The 27,182-nt window shown below is 41.1% G+C and overlaps 1 protein-coding gene across 2 annotated transcripts; it reads left to right on the top strand.

The window, feature by feature from the left end:
• Positions 1 to 1,871: 1,871 nt before the first annotated feature.
• Positions 1,872 to 26,957, top strand: JAKMIP2 (janus kinase and microtubule interacting protein 2; the record flags this gene model as incomplete). 2 transcript variants are annotated; one of them, XM_084268542.1, is made up of 20 exons in its annotated part: positions 1,872 to 2,000; positions 4,175 to 4,672; positions 5,408 to 5,617; positions 6,484 to 6,582; positions 8,517 to 8,663; positions 10,442 to 10,582; positions 11,460 to 11,516; positions 13,950 to 14,069; positions 14,511 to 14,639; positions 15,622 to 15,705; positions 16,052 to 16,114; positions 17,681 to 17,779; positions 18,900 to 18,998; positions 19,325 to 19,378; positions 20,214 to 20,279; positions 21,130 to 21,198; positions 22,202 to 22,279; positions 23,114 to 23,317; positions 25,355 to 25,420; positions 26,907 to 26,957. In XM_084268542.1, 20 exons carry the CDS (start codon positions 1,872 to 1,874, stop codon positions 26,955 to 26,957), a joined length of 2,463 nt encoding a protein of 820 aa, XP_084124668.1. The 2 variants fall into 2 exon arrangements, with proteins under 2 accessions (XP_084124668.1, XP_084124669.1); XM_084268543.1 differs by lacking the exon at positions 16,052 to 16,114.
• Between the last annotated feature and the right edge of the window lie 225 nt (positions 26,958 to 27,182).

Below are 27,182 nucleotides of genomic sequence, written 5' to 3'. Positions count from 1 at the left end.
TGAAAACATTAATCTTTTATGAGCTGCTGCTGGCCTGTGGGAGGCTGACCCGGCAGTGGCTTGTTGCATGAGGTGAGGCAGTGCCTGTGCCTGTAGGGCTGCCGCTGGTGCTGTGTGCCAGCCGCAGCGGTTATTGCAGTGTGGTTGCTGTGAGGGCCTCTGCCGGGGAGCTGCCGTGTGTGCTCAGAGCCTCCGCACTGCTGAAGGGGACTCTGGGCCAGAGGTGTCTCTTGCTGCTCTCAGGGTGGTTGAGGATCTTGAATGACACAGCAAAGAAGCCTCTTCCACATGCCGAAGGCAATATCTGATTTTGATTTTTTTAATCTATTGTCCTTACTGCTTGGCTTATGTACTATTTTCTTTCTCAAAAGCCATCCTTTGCATGGTTAATCTGGTGAAAGTGTTATCTTTGCTCAAGCCCAGTGAGTCTCCATGTATTAGTATTTGTTTGGCGTGGACAGCCATGGGTTTCTGCCTTCTTGACCATTTCTGTCCCATCTGTCCTGATTTTTTTCCAAGCCAGCACCAAACCAGATATGTGTTGCTGTGTCACATGATACATTACAATAACAAGCCATTTTTACCAACTGCTTTCCAAAGCCTATTTTCTTTCTCAAGGCTCAGCTCTGATATGTACTGTTTCGTTCCCGCTGGTGGAAAACTTGTGTGTGATCAGGTCCTTTGTTACCAGTGTTGATGCATGTTTTATGGCTGTGGGAACACGAACATGGCACCATCTCTCAATCCCTGTTCAGTGCTGAGACACGTGGATACAGAAATTTCATAGGAGTGTATTAAATCCATGTTTATATTGTGTGTGGGCAGAACACCTTTTTATCCAAGACCGATAGTCAGTGATAATCACTGAGACAAATGCTAAAAAACTCAATACTAATATTGTCCCTCCTCTTCCTCACCTCCCCCAAAAAACCCTAAACCAAACACACACACCTCAGCCACAAAACCCAAACCAATAGCTATACAGGACAGAGGCACACTCATGTTCTTGGTGATGTAGAAACCCCTCCTTGGCTTCCTGAGCTGTATATCTTGATGTGCTCAGTTTTAAGCTTACCACACACTTTGGATTTGGACAGAATTTTCCCCCCAAAATTAGTTGATGGAAACTATTGGTGGATTTCCCCCCCCCCTCCTTGGAAAAGGCAAAGTGGACAATTTGTGGTCTGATAAAGGTTTTTGCACGTCCTTACTTCTCTGCTTCTACAAAGACCCAGAATGCTGGTGAAGCTTCAGCACTTCCCCTCTCCTGCAGTGGCAGATTGTAGGTGTGTTGAGGAAAGTCTTTGAGTTTGGCACAGGATCTTGGAGGAGAACAAGGGTTGAGAAGGGTAAAAGAAAGATATTGTTGATAGGTACTTAAGACTAAAGTGCCTGCTTTGTGGTTACCTCAGGCTGCAAGGCTTGGATTAAATGACCTGTCCTTTCCTAGTCCCATGCTAACAACAGCACTAGTCCTTATGGCAAAGAAACTCGGATCTTCATTGCATGGTGACTCTTTCTGCAAATGCAAAAAGTGCATATATGAAATCTCCACTAGCATGCCAGACTGGCATACAGAAGCCTGATTGTGCCGGGATCTCCCTTGCAGGTCTTCAGACAAATGTTGCAGTGTTTGGAGAAATGAGCTATCTCTTGTATTCTGTAACCATGTGAGCTGTCATGCTGCAGTGTCTGCTGACAAATAAAAGTGTGTCTTATTTCTCACAGGGCTTCCAAAGCAGCTGAATCCAGGACCTTAAGGAATGTCATGCAGTAGGTGCTGAACTAATTGGCACTGAAAGGAACAGAAAAAGATGGCAGTCCTTATCTGAAATAATTAAACACGTGGACTCTTGCTGATAAGAAAAACCATGTCAAAAAAAGGACGTAGCAAGGGCGAAAAGCCTGAGGCACTGATTGTGGCTCTACAGGCTGCCAATGAGGATCTCAGGACCAAGCTAACAGACATTCAAATTGAGCTGCATCAGGAGAAGTCTAAGGTGAGTGAGGGCTTGGTTTTAAATCATAATGTCTGTGCTGAAGGAGAGAAGCACGTGGGAAAAACCGGTATCACAGAAATCAACAGATGTAACACAACTCTTTCCTAGAGTAGCTGTCTGATTCTTACCCCACATACAACATTTCCTTAGGGTGGATACCCCCTTGCTTCCATGGAAAAGACTTGGGTTTTTCTGAGGAACAAGGTTAAGAAGATTCCTGCTCTTAAATGGAACCTTTTGTTACATCTTTGGCCTAATTCCAGTTAGTGGGTTTCATCCTATCCACACCGTGTTTAGAAACAGTACAGTGTTGCTGGGTTTGTTTATGGGTGCTATCTCAGCAAGAGACTGACTTAAAGTTGAGTGAAGTGTTCCTTAAATGTATAGCATGACAATCCCTGTCACCCACTGTAATCTATCTGCAGCGCAGCCCAACTATGTTGTGCACACCAGGGTTTGTGTGCATTGTTCAAAACTTGCTCAGGTGTCAGTGATCTGCTGGAGCTACAGTCTCAGATATGGAAAGTTAGGCTAAAGCCAGCTGAGTGTCATGCACACAGGGTATAGCCATAGCCCTGTAGTATAGACATACCTGTGAAGTGTTGACATGCCTCCATCTACTTTAGAAGCCTTTGATACAACCTCAGGGCTGTGTGCTGCAGCCTCAGCTCTTGTCTATGTGTTCTGCTGAACTTTTCACTCTCATTTCCTGTGTTGTCTATGCCAGGGCAGCCCTTGTGAAACACATAATATGTCATTACACTGCTACAGCTTTTGTAAGCTGTAAAAAGGCAGAGTGTTATCCAAGTACAAAATGCTGGCTGTTGTTTTACACCTACTCTGCACATATCCTGCTCACAGTCTATTAAAATTGTTGCAAGCAGCATTAATTTTCCCACAGGTGATGCTGAAGTGGTTTTGGAAAGAAGTGTACAATTTGTTTTCCACAGTGTTGCTCCTTCTTTATTTAGATGTGCTGCTAGCAGCATGCACAACGTGTCTGTGTTTTACAGTCAGAGTACAGCTTTTGTGCAGTAAACCCTTACATAGTAGGTGCTAAAGTTCCCTGAACATGGGTGTGATTAACGCAGTCTTCAGGTTTAGCAGTATATTCTTCATGAGCATTGAAGGTAACAGATACCTGTTTAATAATTCCTGGTGAATTCTTATGAAGTGGACTGGTGGCACCTGCATTTTCAAAGGACTTGGGGGTTGAGAGGTTCAGGTTATGTGTGGCTTTCTTCTCAGAAGTGATCTATGTAGAAAAGGCATTTTAACATCTCTCAGAATCAGACTAAAAGTGACTGCTTTTTAGTCCTTGGCTGCAAAATCTTGTTGCGTATGAGTTACTGCATCAGTACCCTCTGAGGTCCTCCAGAGAAGTCAGTGGCAGTTGCAAGTACAGACCACCTTTAAAAAAATAAGTGTATTGAATACTTCACTTTGAAAAGTTTTTGTGCATCCTAGAGACTGTGGGGATGTTCTAGAAGAATCTTTCAGATTTGTTTTCCATGGAGTGTTCTAAGGAAGATGTCTCTCATTTTTAGGGTCTGTTACTTGTCAGAATGACTTTGGTGATTGAAAACGAAGTACAAGTATGTTTTCAAGCTCTTCTAATGGCTTATTTTGGGAAAGGTGTATCTAAAATAAGATGGGTATGGCATCGAAGAAAAAAAAAGAAAATCACCTCTTCATAGAGCTAATAGTACTTCCTACCTCTGCTAAATCCTCTCCAAATAATCAATTAGACTTGCAGACTACACCACTGGTGTCTCTTGGAGGGTTTTCAGATGACCTACTACTATGTCTATTCATACTGTTTTTTCTCCCTGGCTTTTCTTTCTGAAAGGTTTGCTTGTTCTCCCTGATACTTTGTGGTCTTTATTTAAAAAGGAATTAACAAAGAAGTTTGCAATCTTTGGAACCACGTTCTTTTTCATTGTAAAAAGCAAACCTGCTGAATTTGCTTTGACTGAAACCGTTCCTTATCCATCACTTTCCTTTGGTGTAGGTTCACATAGGTGTGAAATCTATGTGAATACCCCAGGAGTTGGCTCATACTTTGTTGTAGGATCTGAGCAAGGTCTTCCTCAATCTGACATTGCTGTGTGTCTGGGTGGGTTTGTTTTGATAACATGTTGGTAGCAGGTGACATTCATTTTATCTCAATCTAGGTTGCTAAACTTGAAAGAGAGAAGACTCAAGAAACTAAGCGTATCCGTGAGGTGGAGCAGCGCAAACAGACCGTGCAGATCACTGAGCTGAAAGCCAAACTCCATGAGGAGAAAATGAAGGAGCTACAGGCCGTGAGGGAGAACCTCATCAAACAGCATGAGCAGGAGATGACACGGATGGTGAAGGTCCGAGACAGTGAAATCCAGCGGCTCAAGTCAGCGCTGTGCACGCTGCGGGACGGGAGCAGCGATAAAGTAAGGACAGCGCTGACTATTGAGGCTCGTGAAGAGGCCAGAAAACAGTTCGACTCCGAGCGCCTTAAACTTCTGCAGGAAATTACTGAACTGAAGTCTGCCAAAAAGCAGGTGGATGAGGCCCTTAACAATATGATCCAAGCTGATAAGATCAAGGCAGGGGATCTTCGGAGTGAACATCAGTCCCACCAAGAAGCCATTTCCAAGATCAAATGGGAGAGTGAAAGAGATATTCGCCGCCTGGTCAGTAACCAAAGCAGTTCATGTGTTCTCTTATGCCTCTTGTGCCTCAGCTTTTTGTGAATAATCAAACTCTGCAATGCATCTCAGTTTGCAAAAGCATTATAAACTTCTCACTGTCATTTCTCAGTAGTAAATAGATCACAGTGAGCTGACCAGAGCACTTGCTGTGATAGTAGCTAACACCCTAAAGAAAGAGAAAAAATCCTTATGGGAGTGGTCCATAAGGATTTGTCTCACTGAGATGCTAATACATGTGCAGTGCAAAGTATTAGAAAAAGAGTGTTTGTATCTACACTTTTGCAGTTTGCTAGTTTCTCTAGCTCTTCTGATGGTATCCTAGACACATAAAACCATGTCAGGAGGGGAGTTATCTTTTGGTTTGGTCTGGGTGTAGTCTTCAGTAATTACTGGGGAAAATTAATAAAATGTGTCCCACATCAGCAAATGCAGTGTCAAAGTATGTGTACTTCATCCAGTTGTCTGTTAACACATCACATCATGCTTAGTTCCCAGGCTTTGCTCTGTATAACGCTGGTGAACCTGCTACTGTGCCAGCGTATAGTTGCAGCTGAAACATCAAAATGTATTGTTTCTCAGGCCTGGTGCAGTGTAATGTAGCAGATGTAAGTGGTGAACACTGGTATTAAGTAAACCATATACTGCCAGATTGGAGAAGGCTAAAATACTGCTGCCTTCATACAGTAATGTCATTGTTCTGGTGTTTCTCTCATTCAGATGGACGAGATCAAGGCTAAAGACAGGATCATATTTTCCTTGGAGAAAGAACTGGAGACACAGACAGGCTATGTGCAGAAGCTGCAGCTGCAGAAGGAAGCTCTGGATGAACAGCTCTTCTTGGTGAAGGAGGCAGAATGTAACATGAGCAGTCCCAAGAGAGAGATCCCAGGAAGGGCTGGAGATGGTTCAGAGCACTGCAGCAGCCCTGTATGCAGGTTTTACTGGCGTCTGTGAAACAGAAACATGGCTGTGTTTCTCTTGCTTAAATGTTTTCTCAGGCCCTGGGAAAACATTCCCAAGTTATGTGCATGGATTCCTCAGAGAGAATGCTAGTGGGACAAAGCTTTTTAGGCTGTTTCCTCTTTAGCACTATTTACAAATACAAAACATATTAAATAATTAGTACCTCTTTGAAAGAATCATTCCATGAACATAACTACCTGGATAGCATGCCTTCTCAGGATTGGAGAGATTTGGGAAGATGGGCAAGAAGGCTGGGGGGACAATCTGGGAGACTTAGGGGACATGCTCTTTCTCTTTCTTATTCTCCATGTATACAGCCTTTGCTGTCACTCACAAAGCATGCAGTTCACTGATGGTGTGACTAAATATATGATGTTTACACAACAAATGTGTATATATACATATGTTTGCACATATATAAATAAGGAATAAGAAAGTAAACGCAATTGATACTGAAAGGGATGTCCTTTTTCACCTGACAGTGGCTCATCAAGTAGAAGTAACATATACAAAAAAAGCAATAAAAATCAGAATATTCTAGCTTTTTCCTTTTTCTCATCATCACAAAAGAATACTGACATCTGTTTGATTGTTTTCTCTTTGCTTTTTTAAACAGCTGAAAATGTTTTATTAAAGTATCACCCAAAACAGAGACTTTCATCCAAATATATATATATATTTGCCAGCATGTTCAATACTGTAAAAATCCATAAATATGATTTGTTGAGGATGATGACAGTTTGAGTGGTGTGTGTTTTTTGAGGATTCTTTTCCCAAGTATGTATTTTGAAATGGATCAATAACTGTGCTGTGTTGTTGCCAATGAACAGGACTTGCGCAGAAACCAGAAGAGGATAGCAGAGCTGAATGCCACAATCCGGAAGCTGGAAGACAGGAACACCTTGCTCGTTGATGAACGAAATGAACTGGTGTGTGAGCTTTGCACTGTCAGGCAGAGGAGGTCAGGAGCCATAGGGAAAGGCAAAGAGAGTGTCCAAGGGTGATAGCCAGTGATGAATATGCCTTTTCCATTCATCAGCCTCGTCCTTCAGGAGGCGGAGGGTGATTTTTTAATATATTTAAAAAAAACCCCAAACTGTAGATTTAAACAGTAATTTAATGAAGTTATACAAGTACAAAATCACAACCAAAGTTGAGGCAGATTTGTAGTTTCTATATGAATGCTTATGTTCCTTGACCTTTTGAGCATACAGTGATGTATGGTAAGACTTGCCTTGTAAATGAAATAATATCTGTAGTCCAGCATTTGACCTGATTGAGAATAGTTAAGTATCTGATACAGGGAGAATGGACAATGGTGAATTGATCCCTTTATTTGATTTACTCCTAGGTGGTGATACCTGTGTGTTGAAGTCAGCAGCCTGGCTTTTTAGCCTCTCCATATTCTAATTCTCTGGTTAAGGATAAGGGTGGTGAAATTAAACTATTGATACATATTTTATATATATATTTATATATATAACTATTTTGTATTCCTGAGCTAGGAGTCCTAATGTACTCCTTTTATATCACTTTAGCTGGCTTGGTTCTCCTTGATGTTCTTTATGTAATATTTGCAAGATAGTATTATTAAGATTGCAAATTACAAATGTGTTCATGTGTGTCTCTTCAGTTATGAAAAGCTCTCAATCCCCAATTTTCTGTGATACTGAATAGCTTGGAGTCTGCTATGTCAGCTTAATTATCTGTTGTACATCACTAAATATGCAGCCACAAGGAAAAAACAGTTTTAAAAGTCTTCCAAGCTGCATCTTGCACAATGTGACTACAATGAACATATGCTATTAAATGTACCAGGAGTGCTGCTGGAAATACCATACACTTTAAGATACATTTGCAGTAGCAGGTACTCACTTCATTCTTAGAGAAGGACAAATGGTTGTTTTGCCCACAACTGTGCTGATCAAAGGTGCAATCACTTCCTGACTGCTGCCCTCTTTTCTGTTGGCAGAAAGGATTTTGAGGTACTTGCTAACCTGTTTCAGACAAAACCTTTTTGGTTAGTTTAAATAGCCCTGTGATGATGTAAGCTAATGTGGTTAACTGCCATTAGTAGCTAGAGAAGGCTCTGTCTTTTCCTCAGCAGAACAGCAAGAGGCAGGAACCTTCCAGTGAGGAACAGTAATGCAGAACTGGAACAGTGCTTTTGTTAGGTAGATCATCTGGGCACAAAAATGGTGTCTTACAGCCATGTGCCATCTTCCCTATCTTCCCTTAAACAAGAAATTCTATCTACAAAACACTCAGCATTACTGGATGGAACTAATTTTTCGGAGGAAGAGATCTTGGTTAAGACTCTAGTAGTACCAATACTGGAATTTCCAAGCATACCCTAAGATACCTTCCTATCTTATGGGATTTGTTGTTTAAATGTTGTGTGATTTGCTGATTAAAATAAAGTTCATTGTGCATGTGCACAAGTATTTCACTGCGTGGCATTAATAAACACATAACTATGTATATTACTGCTGTGATCCAGATTGAGTAGGTACCTATGCAAATCTGCCTTTCCGGAAGAAAAACAGTGGGTTTCCTGCAGATGGAGCACAGGTCATTTCAGACTTTTATAGCAGCTTTGCAGTTGCCTGACTGTGTGTTGTTACGTCCTGCCAGGGTCTGAGTTCTCCCACAGATAAAGCCATCTTTAGGAAACAGGCAGAATTATGCTTTGAGATTTACAGATAAAATAAATTATGGAAGCTGCAAGCATTAGTTCTGTCAGATGACTAACGTTTTACTGGGACAGCAGTCCAACAGGGAAGTAACAATACTTCTAAAGAAGGAGGGAGAAAAAATGTTTTTCAATTTGGATTGTTTATAATTATTAATTGTTGTTATCCAGTTGAAGCGTGTCCGAGAAGCTGAGAAACAATGTAAACCTCTTCTGGAAAAGAACAAGTGCCTCACAAAGAGAAATGATGAACTTATGCAGTCTTTGCAGCGCATGGAAGACAAACTCAAAGCAGTCACTAAAGAAAACATAGAAATGGTTGGTATTGAAGAACAAAAATGAAGGTTACTGGATGATCTATGTCTGTTCTGGTAGCTGAGTCTGTATAGTGTATGTGTGTATATACAGAGAAAACGTGGTTTATCAATATATTACACTACATATATGATATAGCCATGCTTAGATCTGTATATAATAGACTTATATACTGTAACATTGTATATTATGCATACATGTGCAATATGTTTAAGTGAATGCATAACTGCATAATCACAGTCTTTAATAACTATCCCAAAAAATAGACTAGTGAGTTTCAATTGTATTAAAAAAGAGTGGAAAAAGAGTTGTATCACTGAGTCATGTCCCACTTTTGTATTGCATCTGGAACTCAAAAAGGAAGCTGTTAAGAGTGATGTTTTCAGCCAGCATAATTTCCAGCTTTGAATGTACATGTTCTTGTTACAGCTGATGACAGCGAAGTTCTCCTGTTCCATTCAGCACATATGTTCTTTCCATAAAGCGTGTCTGGTAGATGGATGTAGGAAAGGGAGAATGGTGGTGTTATAAATTTGACTGTGGTTATAAATTTCACGTATCAGGGCTATATGAAGTGGGGTCAAACAGTTATGTCTGTGTAACCTTCAAATAAAATTGCCCTGAGTATCAGTCAGAATCCAGTCCCCACATGTGCACTGATGTTATTTTGGCTTTAATTAAATAATGAGGTGGAAGTTCTGGGTTGCCAGATGTAAGCTAGCAGGATGAGAAGGTTTTCCCTGTTAAGTGTGTTTGTGTGTCTTTGGCTTGCAGTAGCTGCTGTCCTCATCTTGAGCCGGCTGTGACTGTTCTGCAATGGATGCAGCTTTCCTGCTGATTAGGATGAGATGATTGGATTCACTTTCTTGCCTTATAGAAAAAGGGCTTTAGTATTACAAGGTTAATCCACTTTAGGACTCTGCAATTCACCCTTGCTCAGAAGACAGATGAACTTATTGCAGGTGTTATGGGTCAGAATTCTTCTTCCATAGCTGTGCTAGTACAGATCACAGCCCCTTGGGCACTCCCACAGCAAAGAGAAGACATTTGGGAGTCTGTATGTATTAGACATCAATCAGTAAGCAGCACCACTGGTGCATATGTGCACACACAGATGTTCTAACTTAGCTCCCCTGACATCTACTCGTTATAATACAGATGCCCAAGGTACGGTAGTTAGCAAGCTGTGGGAGACTAGAGTATTCTTATGCACCGTAGCCATCTCTACTCCCATGTATGTGCAAGAGCAAGCAGGGTGTGGACTTATAGTTAAAATAGATCTGGTACCACATCTTTTGCCTTTCCTCCTCTTCTGACTGGATGCGTGTTTTTCACATGACTAAAGCATGTCCGTTTCCTCATGATATGTGGTGGATATCAGTAAGGACGTGGGGGCATGGGAATAGGTACTATTTGCATACCAACTAGACAGGTCAGGAGATCAATTAAATTTGCCACATGTTGGGGTATCTTGATGCATGGCAAAGGAAGAACTATGTTATGTGACCTTTAAAGGGTGCTGTAGATGCTATATTGCCACACAATAAGTAAATAGATAAAGCTTTGTTGTTCTGGTTGAAGAACTTGTCCTTGCTGTGGTGCTTTATTGTTAAGAAGTGTTGATGGATATTAATAGAGTTATAAAAATGGTGTAGCTGAAGTATATTTAAAGGGCTGTAAAGATTAAATGAAAGATAATGCCTAATTTCTGTATGAAAGGTGTGTGTGGGGGTTGTCTTTTAATTGCTGGATCTTATTTTATCTGTTTCTTCTTAACACAGAGAGAAAAAATCACATCACATCCTCCTCTAAAGAAATTAAGATCTCTCAATGACCTGGATCAGGCTAACGAGGAACAAGAAACTGAATTCTTAAAGCTTCAGGTCATAGAACAACAGAACATAATTGATGAGTTAACAAGGGTATGTCCAGATCACCAAGAAATTAGGAATGTTTCCTATGTACAATTCACCACTGATAGTATTTCTTCTTACAACTAGACTCCTGAGGGTTAATTTTTCTTTTAACGCCTGCAAACTTTTAGATGTAGGTTTGCATGGATGCAGTTTAACTGAATTTCTAGTGGGGCATCAGCTCCAAAATATAACTTTGGTGTGTGAATTGAGCTCTAGAAATTAATGCAGGTGAACTGTGGAGCTTGGGAAGATATCTAAGGTGTTTTACCATTAAAAAGTTTCCTTAACAAGAGGCAGTCACAGAGTGCGATATCAGTGCTGGAAAAGTGTGTGATGCTAGATAGTGGGTTGCTAGTTCTTCTTTCATTTAATACTGACAGTCTCTCTTTCAGCTGGCTTTGCGTTATGACGTTGAGCAGAAGGAGAAAGGGACTCCCAAACAGGCTGTTGCCTCTTCTAAGACATTGTTGCTAGGAGTGGTTAGAACAACACTACCATCGTTTAATGACTTTGAGACTGAGTCAGCATCTCCTCTGCAGGGAAGGCATACAGCCTTTCATACAAAGCTCAAACCAGTCCCCTACCAGTCCCCAGGCTTCACAGTGATTTTAACAGGAAATCCATCACTGTCTTTCATTTGACAGCCTGTCAAAGCAACTGTGCCACAAGTGTGTTTTCTTCCAATATCCCATCTTCCCTTCTTCAAGTGGTTTTCAGCTGACACTTACAGATTTGGATAGGAATCCTCCCTTCCACCCAGAATCAGATTCATGTCTGAATGCATGCAGAGAGTTGAGAGAAGCCAAACGATTTATTTTCTTTGTAGATTTGGCCTTCTACAGCTGCAAACAAGAGAGTCTAACTTTTAAATCTTATTTTCCAGGACAGGGAGAAACTCATTCGTCGCAGAAAGCATAAAAGGAGCTCAAAGCCAATTAAGGTAAGAGGAAAAATTGGTTTTAGCTTATAAAAATGCTAGTAGGCTCTGCAGGAAAACATGCAATCTAATTAAAGAGAGCTTTGTGGATTATAACAATCTGCTTTAGACATGGCTTATAAACACCTTAGGTACTTTGGGAGAGCTTTTTAAGTCCACTTTGAAATTCATTTAAGGGTGCATAGCTATGTCATTTTCATCAGAATGGGGCTTTACCCCACCCAGCTCTGAAATAGTAATTTTCCTCCTGTCTGGTTTCTGTATGGTGGCAAGTTTATTATGCTGAGGTGTATTTACTTTTCTATAGACTTCCACACCTATATTCTGATGTTTTTCAGAGCACGTATAGGCTGAAATAAAATTCTTGTGCATCTTTATTCTTCAAGTGGAAGTTTCTGCCTGAGAAATTGAGTGTCATTCTCTACTGCTCAGTTCCACAGGCCTTTGCCCACCCCTTGTTTTACCCTGAATTGGGTCAAGAACAAAGTTGGTACAATTTGCAACAATTTTAGAGCTGAATAGTCTGTAGTGGTTCAAATAGCTCCTGTATCAGCCAGATCTGAACAACAGTCATGTCCCAATGCTGGAAAGTGGAAACACTGTATAGGAAACAGAGCTTGGTTGCTCTCTGTCCTCCAAGTATGTTCCACTGTATGTCAACCATGCTCTGTGAAAGTAGCACAACATTCTCCTACACACAGAGAATTTCAGACAGTAAAGCCTAGATTTTTTCTATATGGTTTTGAAGCAGTACACAGCAGACCTAATTGGGAGAATATAGTGTTTTCATCAGTTAACTTTATTTCTGTCGTGGTTTTACCCCAGCTGAGAGCCGAGATCCACGCAGTTGCCTGCTCTTTAAAGGAAAAGAGGAGGGGGAGAAGTGGGGGGGAGGGGTTGAGGAAAGGGAAGGGAATGGAAGGGGAGGAAAAGGAAGGGGAAAATAACAACCCGAAACCAAATACCCGTGGGTTGGGATAAGGATAGTTTACTAGAATAGCAGAAAGATAAAATATAACAATGCTGACAGGACTTTAGAGCAAAAAAAAAAAAAAAAAAAGAAACTGTGGATACACAATCCAGTTTCTCACTGAACCCACAACTCAGACTGTACCACCCAGAGCCGTCCTGGAACCCGACAGTCCCCCAAAAACTGCGCATCCCGGAGCCGCCCTGCTCCTCCTTCCATCAGCCCCCCCTTTATACTGAGCATGACGTAAGTGGGATGGAATACTCTCTTTGGCCAGTTTGGGTCACCTGTCCTGGCTTCGTCCCCTCCTTTCTCATTAATAGGGAAATATGAAGAACTGAAAAAGTCCTTGACTACTTGACAACAACTAAAAACATCAGGGTGTTATCAGCACTGCTTTCATTTTTACACTCAAACACAGCATTCCATCCACTGCTACAAAAGAAGTTAACTCCATCCTGACCAAAACCAGGACAATTTCTAAGCCAGAAATTATAATATAGGAGAATATGGCTATTGTCTTTACTTGGAAAAATACTGAACCAAAAGGTTATTGGTATCTGTGGTACGTGCTTTTTGTGTGATTCAAGTTCCAGGTTTAGAAGGTTGTACCCTGTCAGCAGAAGTGAAAAATGTTGCAAGGCAGAAGGGCATCTTAAATGCTCATCAATCAGTTTGCCTACATAATTATTCATAAGCAGAGTATTTAAATGCTCAAATCGGTACCCTGAAACAAAGCCTGCAGGGTCAAGCATCAGTACCTTTGTAGCATATGATTTCTATTTGATTAAATTCAGTTACTGAGTTTGGAAGTAGTGAGGTGTCAGGCATAGGACCAAATTACACAGTTTGAGTCATCTCTCACTGCATGTGGTAGTTACTGTAGTACTGGAAAGAGGTGACAGATAAAAGTTCCTTTGTGTTAGTTTAGTTCTGTATTAGCATAGCTTTCACTCACTTACTCCAACAGCAATCTCAGTGAGAGAAGCACCAAGATACTAAAAATATCAGCAGTGTCTGTGAGAGAAGGAGGGTTCCCTATTCTGCACACATTTCCAGCTTGTTATGGTGTTATTTGCACACCAGCCTGCATGTTGATCACAGAATCTCAGATGTCTTCTGAACACTTTTGGGGTTAATAAACAATTATCCTGCCTTACAGCAAGGGCAGAGACTTTTCCTTTAGCATGTTGCTGCTCCCGTTATGTTATCCAAGTTTTAGACTGAGCCAGATCGTCAGCTCTGAAAAATTAATCAACAAACACATTCTCTACTGCTACAAGACCTAATCTTCAATCTTTGTGTTTCTTCATAGATGGTACCAGCAGGGGTAGCCTGTTGGTCTTTTACATGTCTTGCCTTTTTTAAGAAACTAGCAATGTGATTTTTGAACTAATCCTTTGCCCCCCATCAGAAACTCGTGCTGTTTCCAAGGAGATTCAGAAATCATGTTTTCCCTTCTTTAGAGACACGTGGTGGATACAGTCTTTGGGTTTGATGATGATTCTATGGACTCAGAAACATCCTCTGTTGCCTCATATAGAACAGACAGAACACCAGCAACCCCAGATGATGATCTGGATGAGGTAAGATTTGACTCTTTCCATAGGCAAGGACAGGTTTTGAAAATACTTTGACTTCCAAACCAAGGGACCAGGCTGTCAAAAATACTATTGAGTGATAAGTTCTTCATTGAGTTTGACTTCAATTTTGGTTCCTGATACACTGAAATGCTGAGAGGTTCTTTCAAGATCTAGTCCACAGAGTCTACTTCATTGTAATCTGAGATGATTTTTTTTCCTTTCCCCCTTCAGAAAATAAGCCTGTCACATATATTTTAGCTTAAAAACATATAAACACTGTATAAATTCTGTATTCTTATTAATTTATATCACAGCAACCTCACCAAGAAAGCTATTTGAATCAAGTCCTGTAAACTGACTGTGCTTAACAAATCACCGTTGTGTTCTTTGCTTTGGCAGTGCTCTACTGTCTGGTGTTCAGACATGTCCTTTTTTCTCCTTCAGGGTTTAGCAGCAGAAGAATCAGAGCTGCGGTTTCGACAGCTGACAAAGGAGTACCAGGCCCTGCAGAGAGCATATGCACTACTGCAGGAACAGACAGGAGGCATCATAGATGCTGAAAGAGAAGCCAAGGTCAGTATTTGAGAGTAGAAGCATTTAATTGCTATCTGGACATATGAACTCTTCAAAGTGATGTACAAGACAGTGGAGTTACCTACAGCATCCATACACCTGAGAGATGTCTGTTTCACTCGTTTGCTGAGTACATTTAAAAGAATGACAATTAAGAATGGACACATTGGTCAGCTTACAAGGGACTGTCTTCCACCTGAACCCGAAAATTCTGCAGTTAGGCAGACATGCCAAAGCAGGCAATTCTGTGGTTCAGCACAGAATCACAAAGGTTTTGTCATCTTTTGCCCAGGTGTGACATGGTTGGGTTTTCAAGGCAAATGGAGACCTGTGGGTTTTCAAAGACACAACCACAACAACTTTAGGAATATTCACCTGAATGTTTCTAACAGAGAAATGCAAACTACATTCAGATTTGAATGTGATGCAGTAACCTTCCAAGGCTAAACCTGTTGTTACTGTAGTAAAATCACAGAGTTACTCAGGCTGGAAGGGACCCCAGGCAATCACCGGCCCAATCTCCTGCTCAAAGCAATGTCAGCTGTGAGAACACACGAGGTTGTTTAGCACTTAATTTCAGGTCTTGAAGATGCCCCAGGCAATTATAACTGCTTCTTTCCACTGCCTTTTGCCACTCTGATCTACTAAGTTCTTTAATTCAGTGACGGCCCCTTAGTAGGGTCTTTGAGCCAAGCCTGTCAGCCCAAATACCTGAGTTTATGTTTCACTACTCTCATGCAAAACCTGGTAACAACGGGTTTGGGTGAGGAGAGGGGGCTGATCTACCACACTGTTCCCTTCTGTCATATGTATGCCAATCTGAGGGGTGGCACAAAACATCACTGAGCCAGAATCTTTGTAAGGGCTACTCACTCAGTGGAAGCAACACCATAAACCCAGACTCTGCTGCGTCTGCTTTCCTTTTAATACTAGTCACGTTGCTGGTTTTGTTACTGTTTAATGCTGTGCCTGACTTCAACAGGCTCAGGAGCAGCTCCAAGCTGAAGTCCAGAGATATAAGGCCAAAATAGAAGATCTGGAAAAAACTTTGGCACAGAAAGGGCAGGTAAGCACTTCTTCTGTACTTTCTCTTCCTATTTTGGATCTTACCTGCTTTGCTTACAAAATACTACCACAATTTCAGTATAGACTTCCATGAGATAATCACTGTTCTGTAAACATGTGGAGCTAGCACATTCAGAAGCCTTACTACAGCTTGGTAGACTAATACGTAACTGTTCTGTAAATGGCAGCTTGTTCCTGTAGGTTTTTAAAGTCTGAATATTGTAGGTCCAACTTTCAATAAACATGCTCAACCTCATAGAATGATCTCCAGAGGTCCCTTCAAACCCCCATGAGTCTACAGATCTGTGAATTTGATTATTCTGTAATAGTACTGCTTCATCTTACAGGACTCGCACTGGGTGGAAGACAAACAGCTTTTCATTAAGAGGAACCAAGAGCTTTTAGACAAGGTATGTTCCCAAGTTTTGCGTGCTCACTCTGAAGAGTAATCTGGATCCTACAATACACTTTTTGGATGTGAAGTCTGGTGCTTATATGTATAATATGAGGATAAAACAGCATAGATTAATATGGACAGGATAACATATAGAAAGATAAGTCTGTCCAGCTTTGCTTAGATGCTGTTGTTGCTGTCAGTTGCTGATGCGCCGGTTTTGATGGTAAGATCCATCATTCTGTCTCTGAGGCACAGACCTTTGTGTTCCAGTAGCATGGCACTGAAGAGTCTGCTGCTGTGCTGGCAGGATGTTTTGAGTTTAACTTTTGGGTGTAAAACAGCAGTAGAAATGTAGTCACCCTCTAGGACGAGGCCCCTTTCATACTCCTAGTCTCCCTAGTGCATTCTTTATGCTTTTAAGGGCTTAAAGTCATCCTTTGGTCCAGTTTAACTCGTGCTGCTCAGGAATATCACCTGGGGGGTGGGTGTGTATATATATATATTTGTATGCTCATATGTATATATTTTTAATCACGGAATATAAGGATACGAAGGACTTCCACATTGCTTGCATATCACCAGCAGTAGCAGCAGTGGCCATACATATGACTGCCATCAGCAAGAGGCCAGAACTCCTAGGACCAGGTCTCCTGCAATCTTTCAGCTCCCATATGAATATATTTCCCAGAAACCTCCCACAGGTTTCTTAGTCTGTAATTCTCCTCTTCCATAAATGTATCCAGTAAGTCTCCAGCCCTGTGCCATTCTTTCCCCATACAGACAAACTGACTGCAGGGGCTCCAGTCTTACTGTGCTCCCTTGCCTGGGCCCTACTCAGACACTCTTACTGCAAAATACTCATCCTGGCATTGTCTGGAGACTTGCAAAAGAGAGCAGGCTGAGGAGCTGGTAGTGGAGTTGTCCACAACAAGCAAGCTATAGGCAGTTGTCCAACCAGAGGTATTTAAGTCTGTCTGCTTACTGACAGAACTACTCATGTGGAGGTACTTGCCATGCAGTTTACACAAGTGCTTGCACGGGGTGAGGTGGCAGCTTGGGTAACTGCCTCCACAGAGACAGCTCTCCCTGCATGTCATCTGAACTTCATGTACTACATGTTAGGAATCTCTGATATAGCCCAAGCTCTCCTCCAAGGTATGTGCAGCTGTTTCTGTGCCATTCTTGATAGACGTTCATCTAACCTGTTCTAGAGTCCTCCAGCAAAGATGTGTCCACATCCCTCCCCAGACAATCTATTCCAATGCTTTACCATGACAGCAGTGCATTTAGTAGCTAATGCAGACTAATAGCTAACCTGACACCTCTGCAGCCTTAACTTCCCCACTGATACTCACTAGGATTGTATTCCTCTGGGAAAATCTCAAGCCTAAGCATTTCATGTTGCTTAGGAAGTTAGTGAGCAGACGTTCACCTGGAAACTAAAGACTCACTGAGGTAAACCAGCAAGCAGTGAATCATCTCTGGAGTTGGGATTTTGGCTACCTGACCTGCTACTCACCCCATAGCGAATGTTTCTTGTAATAGTCACATGGTTCCTGAATTTACGTATTTCTGTTAGATAGAGAAACTGGAAGCAGAAAACAACCGTCTGCAACAGGAGCTGCAGGATGCCCGAGACCAGAATGAGCTGCTGGAGTTCCGCAACCTGGAGCTGGAGGTGATGGATATGGTCGTTACATTAGAGCTGGTAGCAGATTAAACTAGTATGCTTGCAGTGGACACCAACTTAAATCAAGTGTTTACACCAGCACTGTAGTGATAAAACAGCATAACAAATCAGGCTCACCATTTTCCGTTGTGAGCTGAAGATGTCAGCGCTCATAGCGTGGAAATAGCAAGCTTCATGCTTGTGTGGTTCACCTCTCTCTCTGAGCTAGGTGCTCAGTGTACACAGATAAGCTTAGCTGATTAATGTCAGCGAGGCTCTTGGTCTAACCACCAAAACCTTCCATGTAGTCTTTTCTCTGGTATAAGCTGGTTTATATCTCAGTTGTTCTCAGTTGCTGTCCAAGCTCTCATATATATACACTTGCCATTCAGAGCTTGCAGGTACCACAGAGCCTTTCCTTGCTCTCATGAATCTACTGTCACAAATTCGTCCTTTAGCTCTAGACCTTTCCCACAGTTTTACCTGACAGCTGTGTTTCTGTATGACAGAACTGGACTGATCAAGTGAATTATATGCTCATAAGCCCAAAATTTATTTGAAAGTGAAATCTAATCTTCATTTCTCTGCTTGCCTGAGTATGTGAAAGGGATGAGAACTAACATCTTCAGATTTTAGCTTTTTTCATTGGCCCTTTAAAAGTGGGCAATATTTGTAGATTTTATGCAATCAAGGTGTATAGATAGCCAACTTTTTGAACTTATTACTTTCCACAGAACATACAACATACCAGGATGAACAAATGTTTAATCTGAGTATCCTAGGAGTGTTAAGTCAAATACTTGTTTCTAAAGGGAGTATTTACAACAATATATAGTTCTTCAACACATCATTAAACAAATCACTTCAGTCTTAGCCAGGTGACAGCCTCTTTGTAGACAGTTTGCAAATTGACATGATTTATTAAATAAATAACCTCCTGTAAAATAATTAGCTCATGTTTAGGAACCTATCTCACTTGTCACTGTTTTTCAAACAGTGTCTCTTCGACTTGTAAAATTAAGAACTTGGCTTTGTGAGCATGATATAAATATTAGCTACAGCATTTAATGGGTTCTGTTTGCATCTCTGTTCTAACGTGTTCTCTGGTGTCCCTTAAATTTATTTGCAGGAAAGAGAGAGACGGTCCCCACCCTTTAATCTCCAGATTCACCCATTCTCAGATGGTGTGAGTGCTCTACAGATTTACTGCATGAAGGAAGGGGTTAAGGTAGGTCAGTTTTGTAAGGCAGCACTTGTGACTACAGGAGTGGTGGATGCTGCCCATAAACCCCATTCTGCTAATAACTCCATTAAACTTTAAGCATTTAAACTCAGTCTAATGTGAGAGTGTATGATGACTCACACTGTTGAATTGGACCCATAATTTTCACCATAATGAGATACAAACTAGTTCAAAGGCATCTTAAATGTTGTGTGATGCATATCCATGGGATAAAACAAAATGATTGATTTCTACATTGTTCACAGGAGGGATGAACATTGCAGCTGTGATAAAATGTGCATCCATGTCTTTACCCTATTATCTCTTTGCAGGATGTCAGCATCCCAGACCTCATAAAGCAGCTAGACATCCTAGGTGATAATGGGGTAAGTTCAAGTGGGAGATCTTTTTACCTTTACAAGCTGCATTTGGTGTAGGGGAGTAAATGAAATCTATAATTATCATGACTATTTTCAAAGGTACTTGTTAAATTATGTGATATCAGAACAATTCATTTAAGGAGTGTTTTTTTCCATAAGTTAAGAATTTGTGAGATTTCCATAGAGAACTAGTAATGAAGAAGCAGCTTTAATATCTGGTTTAGCAGAGAATAATATCCAAAGGCCTCTTATGTTTGGAACTGGTCTGACTGCACTCCAGTAGTTCAGGAAAGCATGTGAATGAGTTGGGCAGTCTGAGCCAAACACATCTTCATCAGGACTAGGATTTCTGTGCAAACAGTTTCATAAATAGGCAAGGATTATCAAATCCCCTGTGGCTTTCTAAGTGGGCACCACTGCTCGCTTTAGTCATCCATGGAAAAGTGATCATCCTGTATCTCTGGCCAACATTAGATGTGTTTTAAGAAAGTGTACAAGAAATAAAAGTGAAGGATTGTGATTGTCTGTTCACATGGTGGTGTAAATCAACATTATTTTTACAAAAGCTTTAATGGAAATCCAGGTTTGTAAAACCAGATTGAAGATAGAGAAATGGGTCTAAATTTAGTTTACATTTCTTATAAGATGCAGTGGAATGAAAACATGTAAGTAGTCTGTATCATGCAGAAAGGCAAACCCAGTGTTCTTTTTAATACATTAACAGACTCTGAAATTTTGATGGGAATAGGATACCCAGTACTTCAGGGATCCCCTGAAAAGTGTAATCCTAGGCTGTAGTTGGATTCTGTTTATTCATAAGGAATTCCCTCTCTCTTAACAGAATTTAAGAAATGAAGAACAAGTAGCCATAATTCAGGCTTCCACTGTATTGTCCTTGGCAGAAAAGGTAAATCTTGTGCTTTCATTTCTCATGTTCATCTAAAGACTCACCTAATACTGGAAATTTTCTCCTGCTGCTGTTGTCATCAATATTGTCAAACCTTGTAATGTAGGAAGTGATTCCACAGATGAAGTAAACTGTGCCAGCAGAGTCCCAAACACCTTCTGAAAGCAGCAAAAATACCACATTCAGCTGGCCTAAGCTGGGAAGTCATAACAACTGCAATACAAAGAGAATGTCAAATGAAACTTGCAATTGTAAACGGAATGAGAAACCATCAGATGATTAAGCCATAGTTATTGCATGGGATTTCTAGTCCTAAGATTTCCAAAGCTTCTGAAGGGATCTGTATGCAAAATTTCTACTGAAAGTACATGTCCAAGTTCATTGTTTTGGAAATTAAAAAGAAAGTGAGGGTTGGTTAAAATTGCTTTCTATAGCTCAAATGCAGCACACAATTTTGTCAACTTGATAGCTTCCAAGGATTCTACTCAACAATTCCTCCTCTGCAAAGAGAACTGCCATCTACCTAACATATTGTTAAGTTAACGTGTTTTTAAGATGCAAGAGCCCCATCATGGGCCCTCACCCATAGGATGAAATGGGTGCACTGTCTATCCAAGGAAGTGTGCTTTTCCATCTTCCAATGGTAATGGTGTTCCTCTTTCTGCTTCTCTGTCAAGTGCTACCCACAGACACTGTGGCTGCCCCTGTCACAGAACAGCCTCAGGATGAGCCCAATAGTAGCAGTAGGTTGCTAAATAGTGACTAACAGGATGCTCTATGTGTCCCACTCGCCACTGCCCATGTGCCTAAAAACCACAGCAGGTTACAGTTCTCAATGTGTTCCCTTCAGTGGATCCAGCAGATCGAGGGAGCTGAAGCTGCTCTGCATCAGAAGATGATGGAACTGGAAAGTGATATGGTAAGGAAACATTCCTTAATACACATTTTAAGGGCAAGACACTGAGTGTGTCACGTGGTGTGCCAAAAGATCACTAAAAAGGTCTTCTGTCAGATTAAGTATGCAGACTTTCTGATTACTGGTGAATCCATACAGTTGTTACTAGTCTGGTTCACATGCAACAGCAGAATAACATAGGAACAGTGGTGGTTTGACAACTTTCTCTCTCTTTCCATGTTTCTTCGTTAAGTACAGGTTGCTGTATGATTTTCAGAGATGTAAATGACCACACTCTTTGTCTCACAAGATTCACAGACTAAACGTCAGCTGTTGCATCAAATTTTTTCAATACCAGTATGTGGAAAACTAATGAATTACCACATTGTTTTCTTTCATTATATTTTAAGCCCATACCATCCTAAAAGCAAAACATTCACAGAGCTGAACTGAAGTTCAGCACTGGTAAAGTACCTTACCCCATCATTATTCGAGTTAATGGAATAACCTACAAGATGAACAGGCATAACCACCAGAATTGGACAGCTGTAGTGCTTTGCTTTCTGTTCCTATAGTATGTCAGTTCAGCTTAAGGTAGGCTGAGAAGTTAAAGCACAGCAGCTTCCCCCAGGTCATGAGAACATGAATATGCCTGTTTAGTTTATTGCGCTTTCATGCTTACTCCAAAATCAGAGAAAGCACAAAGGAGTTATCCATGATACAGAGGAGGTACAAAAATCACACAGAAACCCCTAAATGCCAGTACTGAAATGCCAAGCAATGTCACTGAAGTCAACAAAGAGATGACGGGTTTAGTTCTAAGTAGATGCATGATTGTACAAGAGCAATCCACAGCTGTCTTCCCTCCTCCTTTTCTAGCTGAGGCAGACATTAGTAAGTCTGCAGAGTGTAAGTTGAGGACCTGTCTCTTAGTCCTACCTGATTCAGATATCTGTAGCTGATTTAACTTACCAAACTATTTTGAGTTACTAATTCAATTTCCTGTGCAAATGATCCTTCATTGTAGGAGCAGTTTTGCAAAATAAAAGGTTATTTGGAGGAAGAATTAGACTACAGGAAGCAAGCTCTTGACCAAGCATACATGGTATGTACAAAGGAAATTCTGCAGCACGTATTTGTCAGCACTGTGACAGGACACAGACTCCTGTTGGATTAGGAAGAGAGGTTTTAACTTTTTTTCTTAGTAAATTTATTCATTTATTTTCCCTGTTCTTCTAATGCACTGACATGCCATCTGCACAGCTTCAATGTGGCACCTGGTTTTTTTCATGTCACAAAGGCAGAGCTCTGAAACTCTTGTTGCAGAGATTTCTTGTGAACGTCGGCTTGTCCAGCTGAAGTCAGGGCAACCAGTCTGAAATCTCAGCCATTTGGCACATGTCACAGCAAGAAGACAATATGTCAAAAAGCATGAGTTCCTGCTATAAAAACTGATGAATCAAATCCTGTTCTACAGGTCTGATAACTGGTTGTGCTCATCATGTTTGGTTTGACATGTTAATCAGGATGCTCATTGATTAGCAGGATGAAGAGCCACGAGGTCTGACAGTGAGCCTTCAATCTTTCCTCTGTTGTTTTTTAGCACAATGGGTAAAAATTTTTAAATTGGTGAAATATTTATATTTTCACTTAAAATAGGTATGAACATTCTATCCAACTCCTAATGATCTCTGTAACTGCTTACAACACAGTCAAAGCAAAGGATTTCAGTGAAAATTAAGATACCTTAAAAATAAAAGCTCATATCCTTTTACCAGAGCACTGAACCATTTTATGCCTTCCATTTTTCACATTTTTGCACGCTTGAGCACAGGGGTCACCTCTCATGCAGGTGCCTGAATCTGCCACCAACCCCCTAGTTTCCCACTGTGTTTTAAACGTTTCATCTCTAATTGGCTTTTGGTATTGCATCAACCAGAGGATCCAGGAGCTTGAAGCCACCTTGTACAATGCTTTGCAGCAAGAAACCGTGATAAAGTTTGGGGAACTACTCACTGAAAAACAGCAGGAAGAGCTGAGGACAGCAGTAGAAAAGCTGAGACGTCAGATGCTGAGGAAAAGCAGAGAATATGATTGCCAGATTCTTCAGGAGAGGATGGAGCTGCTCCAGCAGGCTCATCAGGTAAAAAGGAACCATGCACTTCAGTATCTACTCTGCTTTCTTGTATAAGAACATAAGCTGAGGTCATATTCAGGCAGGCTGGATCATGAGGAAGCCTGGCATCTGGGGTTCTGAGGTGTTTCATACTTTGTGTCTTTACTGTGTAAACAGATGCATGTGTTATTAGTATCGGGGGGACTGTTTAGGCATGTTTTGAGTCTTAAAATTCCAAGACGAAGTTTCCATCCAGAATTCTGTCCCCATGAATCTAGCTTTGTAATAAAATGGCCCTTCCTAGTTATTGGACCAGGTGCAAGAGGAACTTTATGAACGCTTCTGGCTCCTGTTACACAGGAGAGCTATCTCTCTTTCCAGACACTTCTGCTCTGTACCTCCCAAAGTGGGCAGTTGTTCTGTTTCACTGCTGATAGTACTATGTTCCAGGCTCAAAGACCAATGTTTGCTGCTGTGCAAGCTGTGAGGTCCCACAGCAAAGTGGTGAACAGCCACAGTACACTGACAGATGCGACAGCTGCACAATAACACAAAACTTACTCCAGTGTTTATAGGAATAAGAGAGAGACCGCATATGGCCAGTGGTTAGGGTTTCTGGTTCTCAGGAAGACTTGGTTGTCACTGTCCGGCCTGATCCTGAGTTGGAGACTGGAGAATGGTCCACCCCTACTTCTTACCAGCAGCATGAGGAGCTGCTGATTACATCCATGACCACTGTCCTGGTTAACACTGCCACAGCAGTGCTGGCTGCTTTGAACACACTCAGCCAGCCCCAGTTCAGGTGGGCGTGGGAAAGGCTGCAAGGCCAGGAAAGGAAGAGGTAGTGTTTGAAAGCTGCCTTAGGCGAGTCATCTCATCTCAAGACAATTAGGAAGATGGTCACAGGGGTGCTGTCTTCTCCCTAGGTGTCTCCTGGTTTGGCCCTGTGGATCTCTGCTGTGTGCTGCTGGACAGCTGTCTTATCCCCTGACTAGATAGAGAAAAGATGCCAAGATTCAGGGCCTCATTTTTCATACTCAGTAGCTCTGTTACCTATTCCTGAGGGGGCCAAAAGTTTAACGTGCATTACTTAATCTTTCTAGAAGCACCTAGCTCTGCTGAAAAAATACACCTTGTGTATGTGTGACACACATCCTGCTCACCACAAAATTGGTGTTTTCATAGTACTGTTGCTGTTGTTTCACCCCAGCCAGTAATTAAGCACCAGGCAGTCAGTTGCTCACCCCTTCCCACCCTCAAAGGGATGGGGAGGAGAATGAAATCCCCCGGTGTTATTTTTTAATAGTATCAACAACAACAATAATAACGTAATGCATAAATGCAATTGCTCACCACATGTGAAAGGAAAAAAGAAAAACCCAACCTGATGCCTACTCTGTTTGCAAGCACCTCCCAGCCAGCTTTCCCAGTTATATCTGGGGCATGATATTATAAGGCAGGGAATATCCCTTTGGCCACTCTGGGTCAGCTGTACTTGCTCTGATCTCTACATAGCAACAGCTAAAAACATCAGTGTGTTATCAATATTCTCCTCATACTAAATCCAAAACACAGCACTATCCTGGCTTCTAGAAAGCAAAATAACTCTATCCCAGCTGAAACCAGGAAAATTATATACATTTATCATTTCAAATCTAATGATAACACTTTAATTCTCTTTCAACACGTAAAACTGTGAGAAAACTTAATGAATCATGATGTAATTCTAAAGAGTACAACCATCATCTTATGCTTTCCATCTGCTTAACACAGGATTAATATAGAATGGATGATATGAAACATCCACTATTTGTATTAATTTCCAGCATTTGAGGATACAGCCACATGCATGCAGGAGCATATTTTGAGCAGTTGTACACATGGTAAAGCTGTGGTTAGGCAGGATTAGTGTATGGAGTCACAGCACTACACAAAAGGATTCCTGCCAAAGCAATGCATTTGTTAATTTCTTGGCCTTTTGGCACGTGGAACATTTAAATTATTTGTTCCTCAGAGCAGATTTTCTGAGAACTTAGCCTAGATGCTTTCTTCTCTCATTTCCAGAGGATCCGAGATTTAGAAGATAAAACTGATATTCAAAAGAGACAAATTAAGGATCTGGAGGAAAAGGTTGGTTCTGTTACACTTCTGAAGCATGCTGATCAACTTTTGGAATGTAATGACATCGTTCTCTTGAGCTTAATGAACTTTCTGTTTCTCTGAATCAGCTGGATCTGTCGGTGTTTTTCCACTGTGCTTTCTTTTCAAGTTGTGTTTCAGCATATACAGACTTTCATCTTAAGAGTTTCCTCCAGAACATTTCATTTTAGGAAATAAACGCCAAACACATTTAGTTATGGTGAATGATACTAAGCCAAATGATGAAGCCTTTACCCATCTGTTAAATGTGTTGGTAGACAGACAGTCCTTCCATTAAAGGCAAGGTGACACTAGCAAGCAGGAAGGACTGAATGAAACTGAGCGAAGATTTGAGGATTGTTCTTCTTTAGCAGGACTAGGGAATTCAGATTCTGATGCTGTCCCCTTTATTGAAGCTTGTGATTGACTGTGTGATACAAATTTGGTACCAGAATCTTGCTCTTAAACTGAACTGTCAACTATATATGCACATTCTTTATTTACAATGTATATGCACATACACACACGCGCTCTCTCTAAAAAAATGCACTGTGGGGTTTTCTGGTGAATACAGCTAACTCTGTCACATTTTGTTGTGCTCCTTGCTAGATAGGACTGTGAGAAAAAGCTCAAAGTGTGGGCACAGCATACTGCTCCCAAATGCCTTTTCCTGAAATGACAGACCAGTGTAAGATGCCTCCCCAGTGGCAGCCTTGCCAGTGTACTTATATAAGTGAATATTAGTGAGCATGTATATGCAGGCTGTAAGTGAAATAACGGCTACATTAGTGCAATAACAGTAGTGCTAATGAGCCCTTTCAGTCCCTGTGTGTGTTCCTAAGGTGAAAAAAGTTGGCATAATGTAAAACTTGATACACAGTGTTCTTTCCACCTGTCTGCCAATATTTTCCTGATAGAAAGACACTGAGTCCTTGTAGTATATATAACTTGGAAAAATAATGGATAGTAAACCAAACAGAGCAAAACTCTGCCATGGTCAGTAGGAGACTTTTAGTATGAGTTTTCAAAAGAGTCTTAGACTCTCAGAAACTCACACCTTAGAAGACAATGCATTCATGATTAAAATGATACTGTTATTAAAAGTTTAATAGTTAGGGCCTGATATCAGGCATTTGTGTGTCTATGTGCATATATATTTCCAGGATACTTCCAGCATGGACTGTAGGCACTGGTTCTTAACTGATATCCAGCTTTGTGACTCGAGTCAACCCGTGGTGGTTCGTAGTGACTGTCATATCTCAGGCTTTCAGTATGGTGCAAACTATAATTCATCACCAAGATTAATGGGATCTATTTTCTCAGCCTAGGAGGTGGTATGGTACTTGGAGGAGTAACTAGGGAAGTAGTGTTTTCTGAATAGATGGTTAGTCTCATTGTCCTACAGAGCGCAAAATAATCATGATGCTTACAGTGCCCTGACCTTTCGTTTTTACACAATCTTCTTTTTCTCCTGCAGTTTCTATTTCTATTCTTGTTCTTCTCTCTTGCCTTTATTCTTTGGCCTTGATGTCAATGTGCCTCTTGGAAAGGTAAGATTATTTTATTTCTTTCCTCAAAGCCACAAAGCTGGGGATCGCATTCTTGTGTGCTCTTGTCTATGTCTGGAGCCAGAGGGCTCAGCAGGTTGTCATCAGTTGGTAATGGTTCACAATGGAGGGCTCTCACGCTGCTGAGTACAGAGTTGCAGTCAGACCAACACCATCCAACATACTTGTAAGTGAATCGCCAAAGC

Source organism: Gallinula chloropus (genome assembly GCF_964237585.1).
Source record: "Gallinula chloropus genome assembly, chromosome: 10".
Taxonomy (NCBI): Eukaryota; Metazoa; Chordata; class Aves; order Gruiformes; family Rallidae; genus Gallinula; species Gallinula chloropus.
Note: the sequence above shows the minus strand (reverse complement) of the source record. Positions and strands in the feature narration are given on the sequence as shown.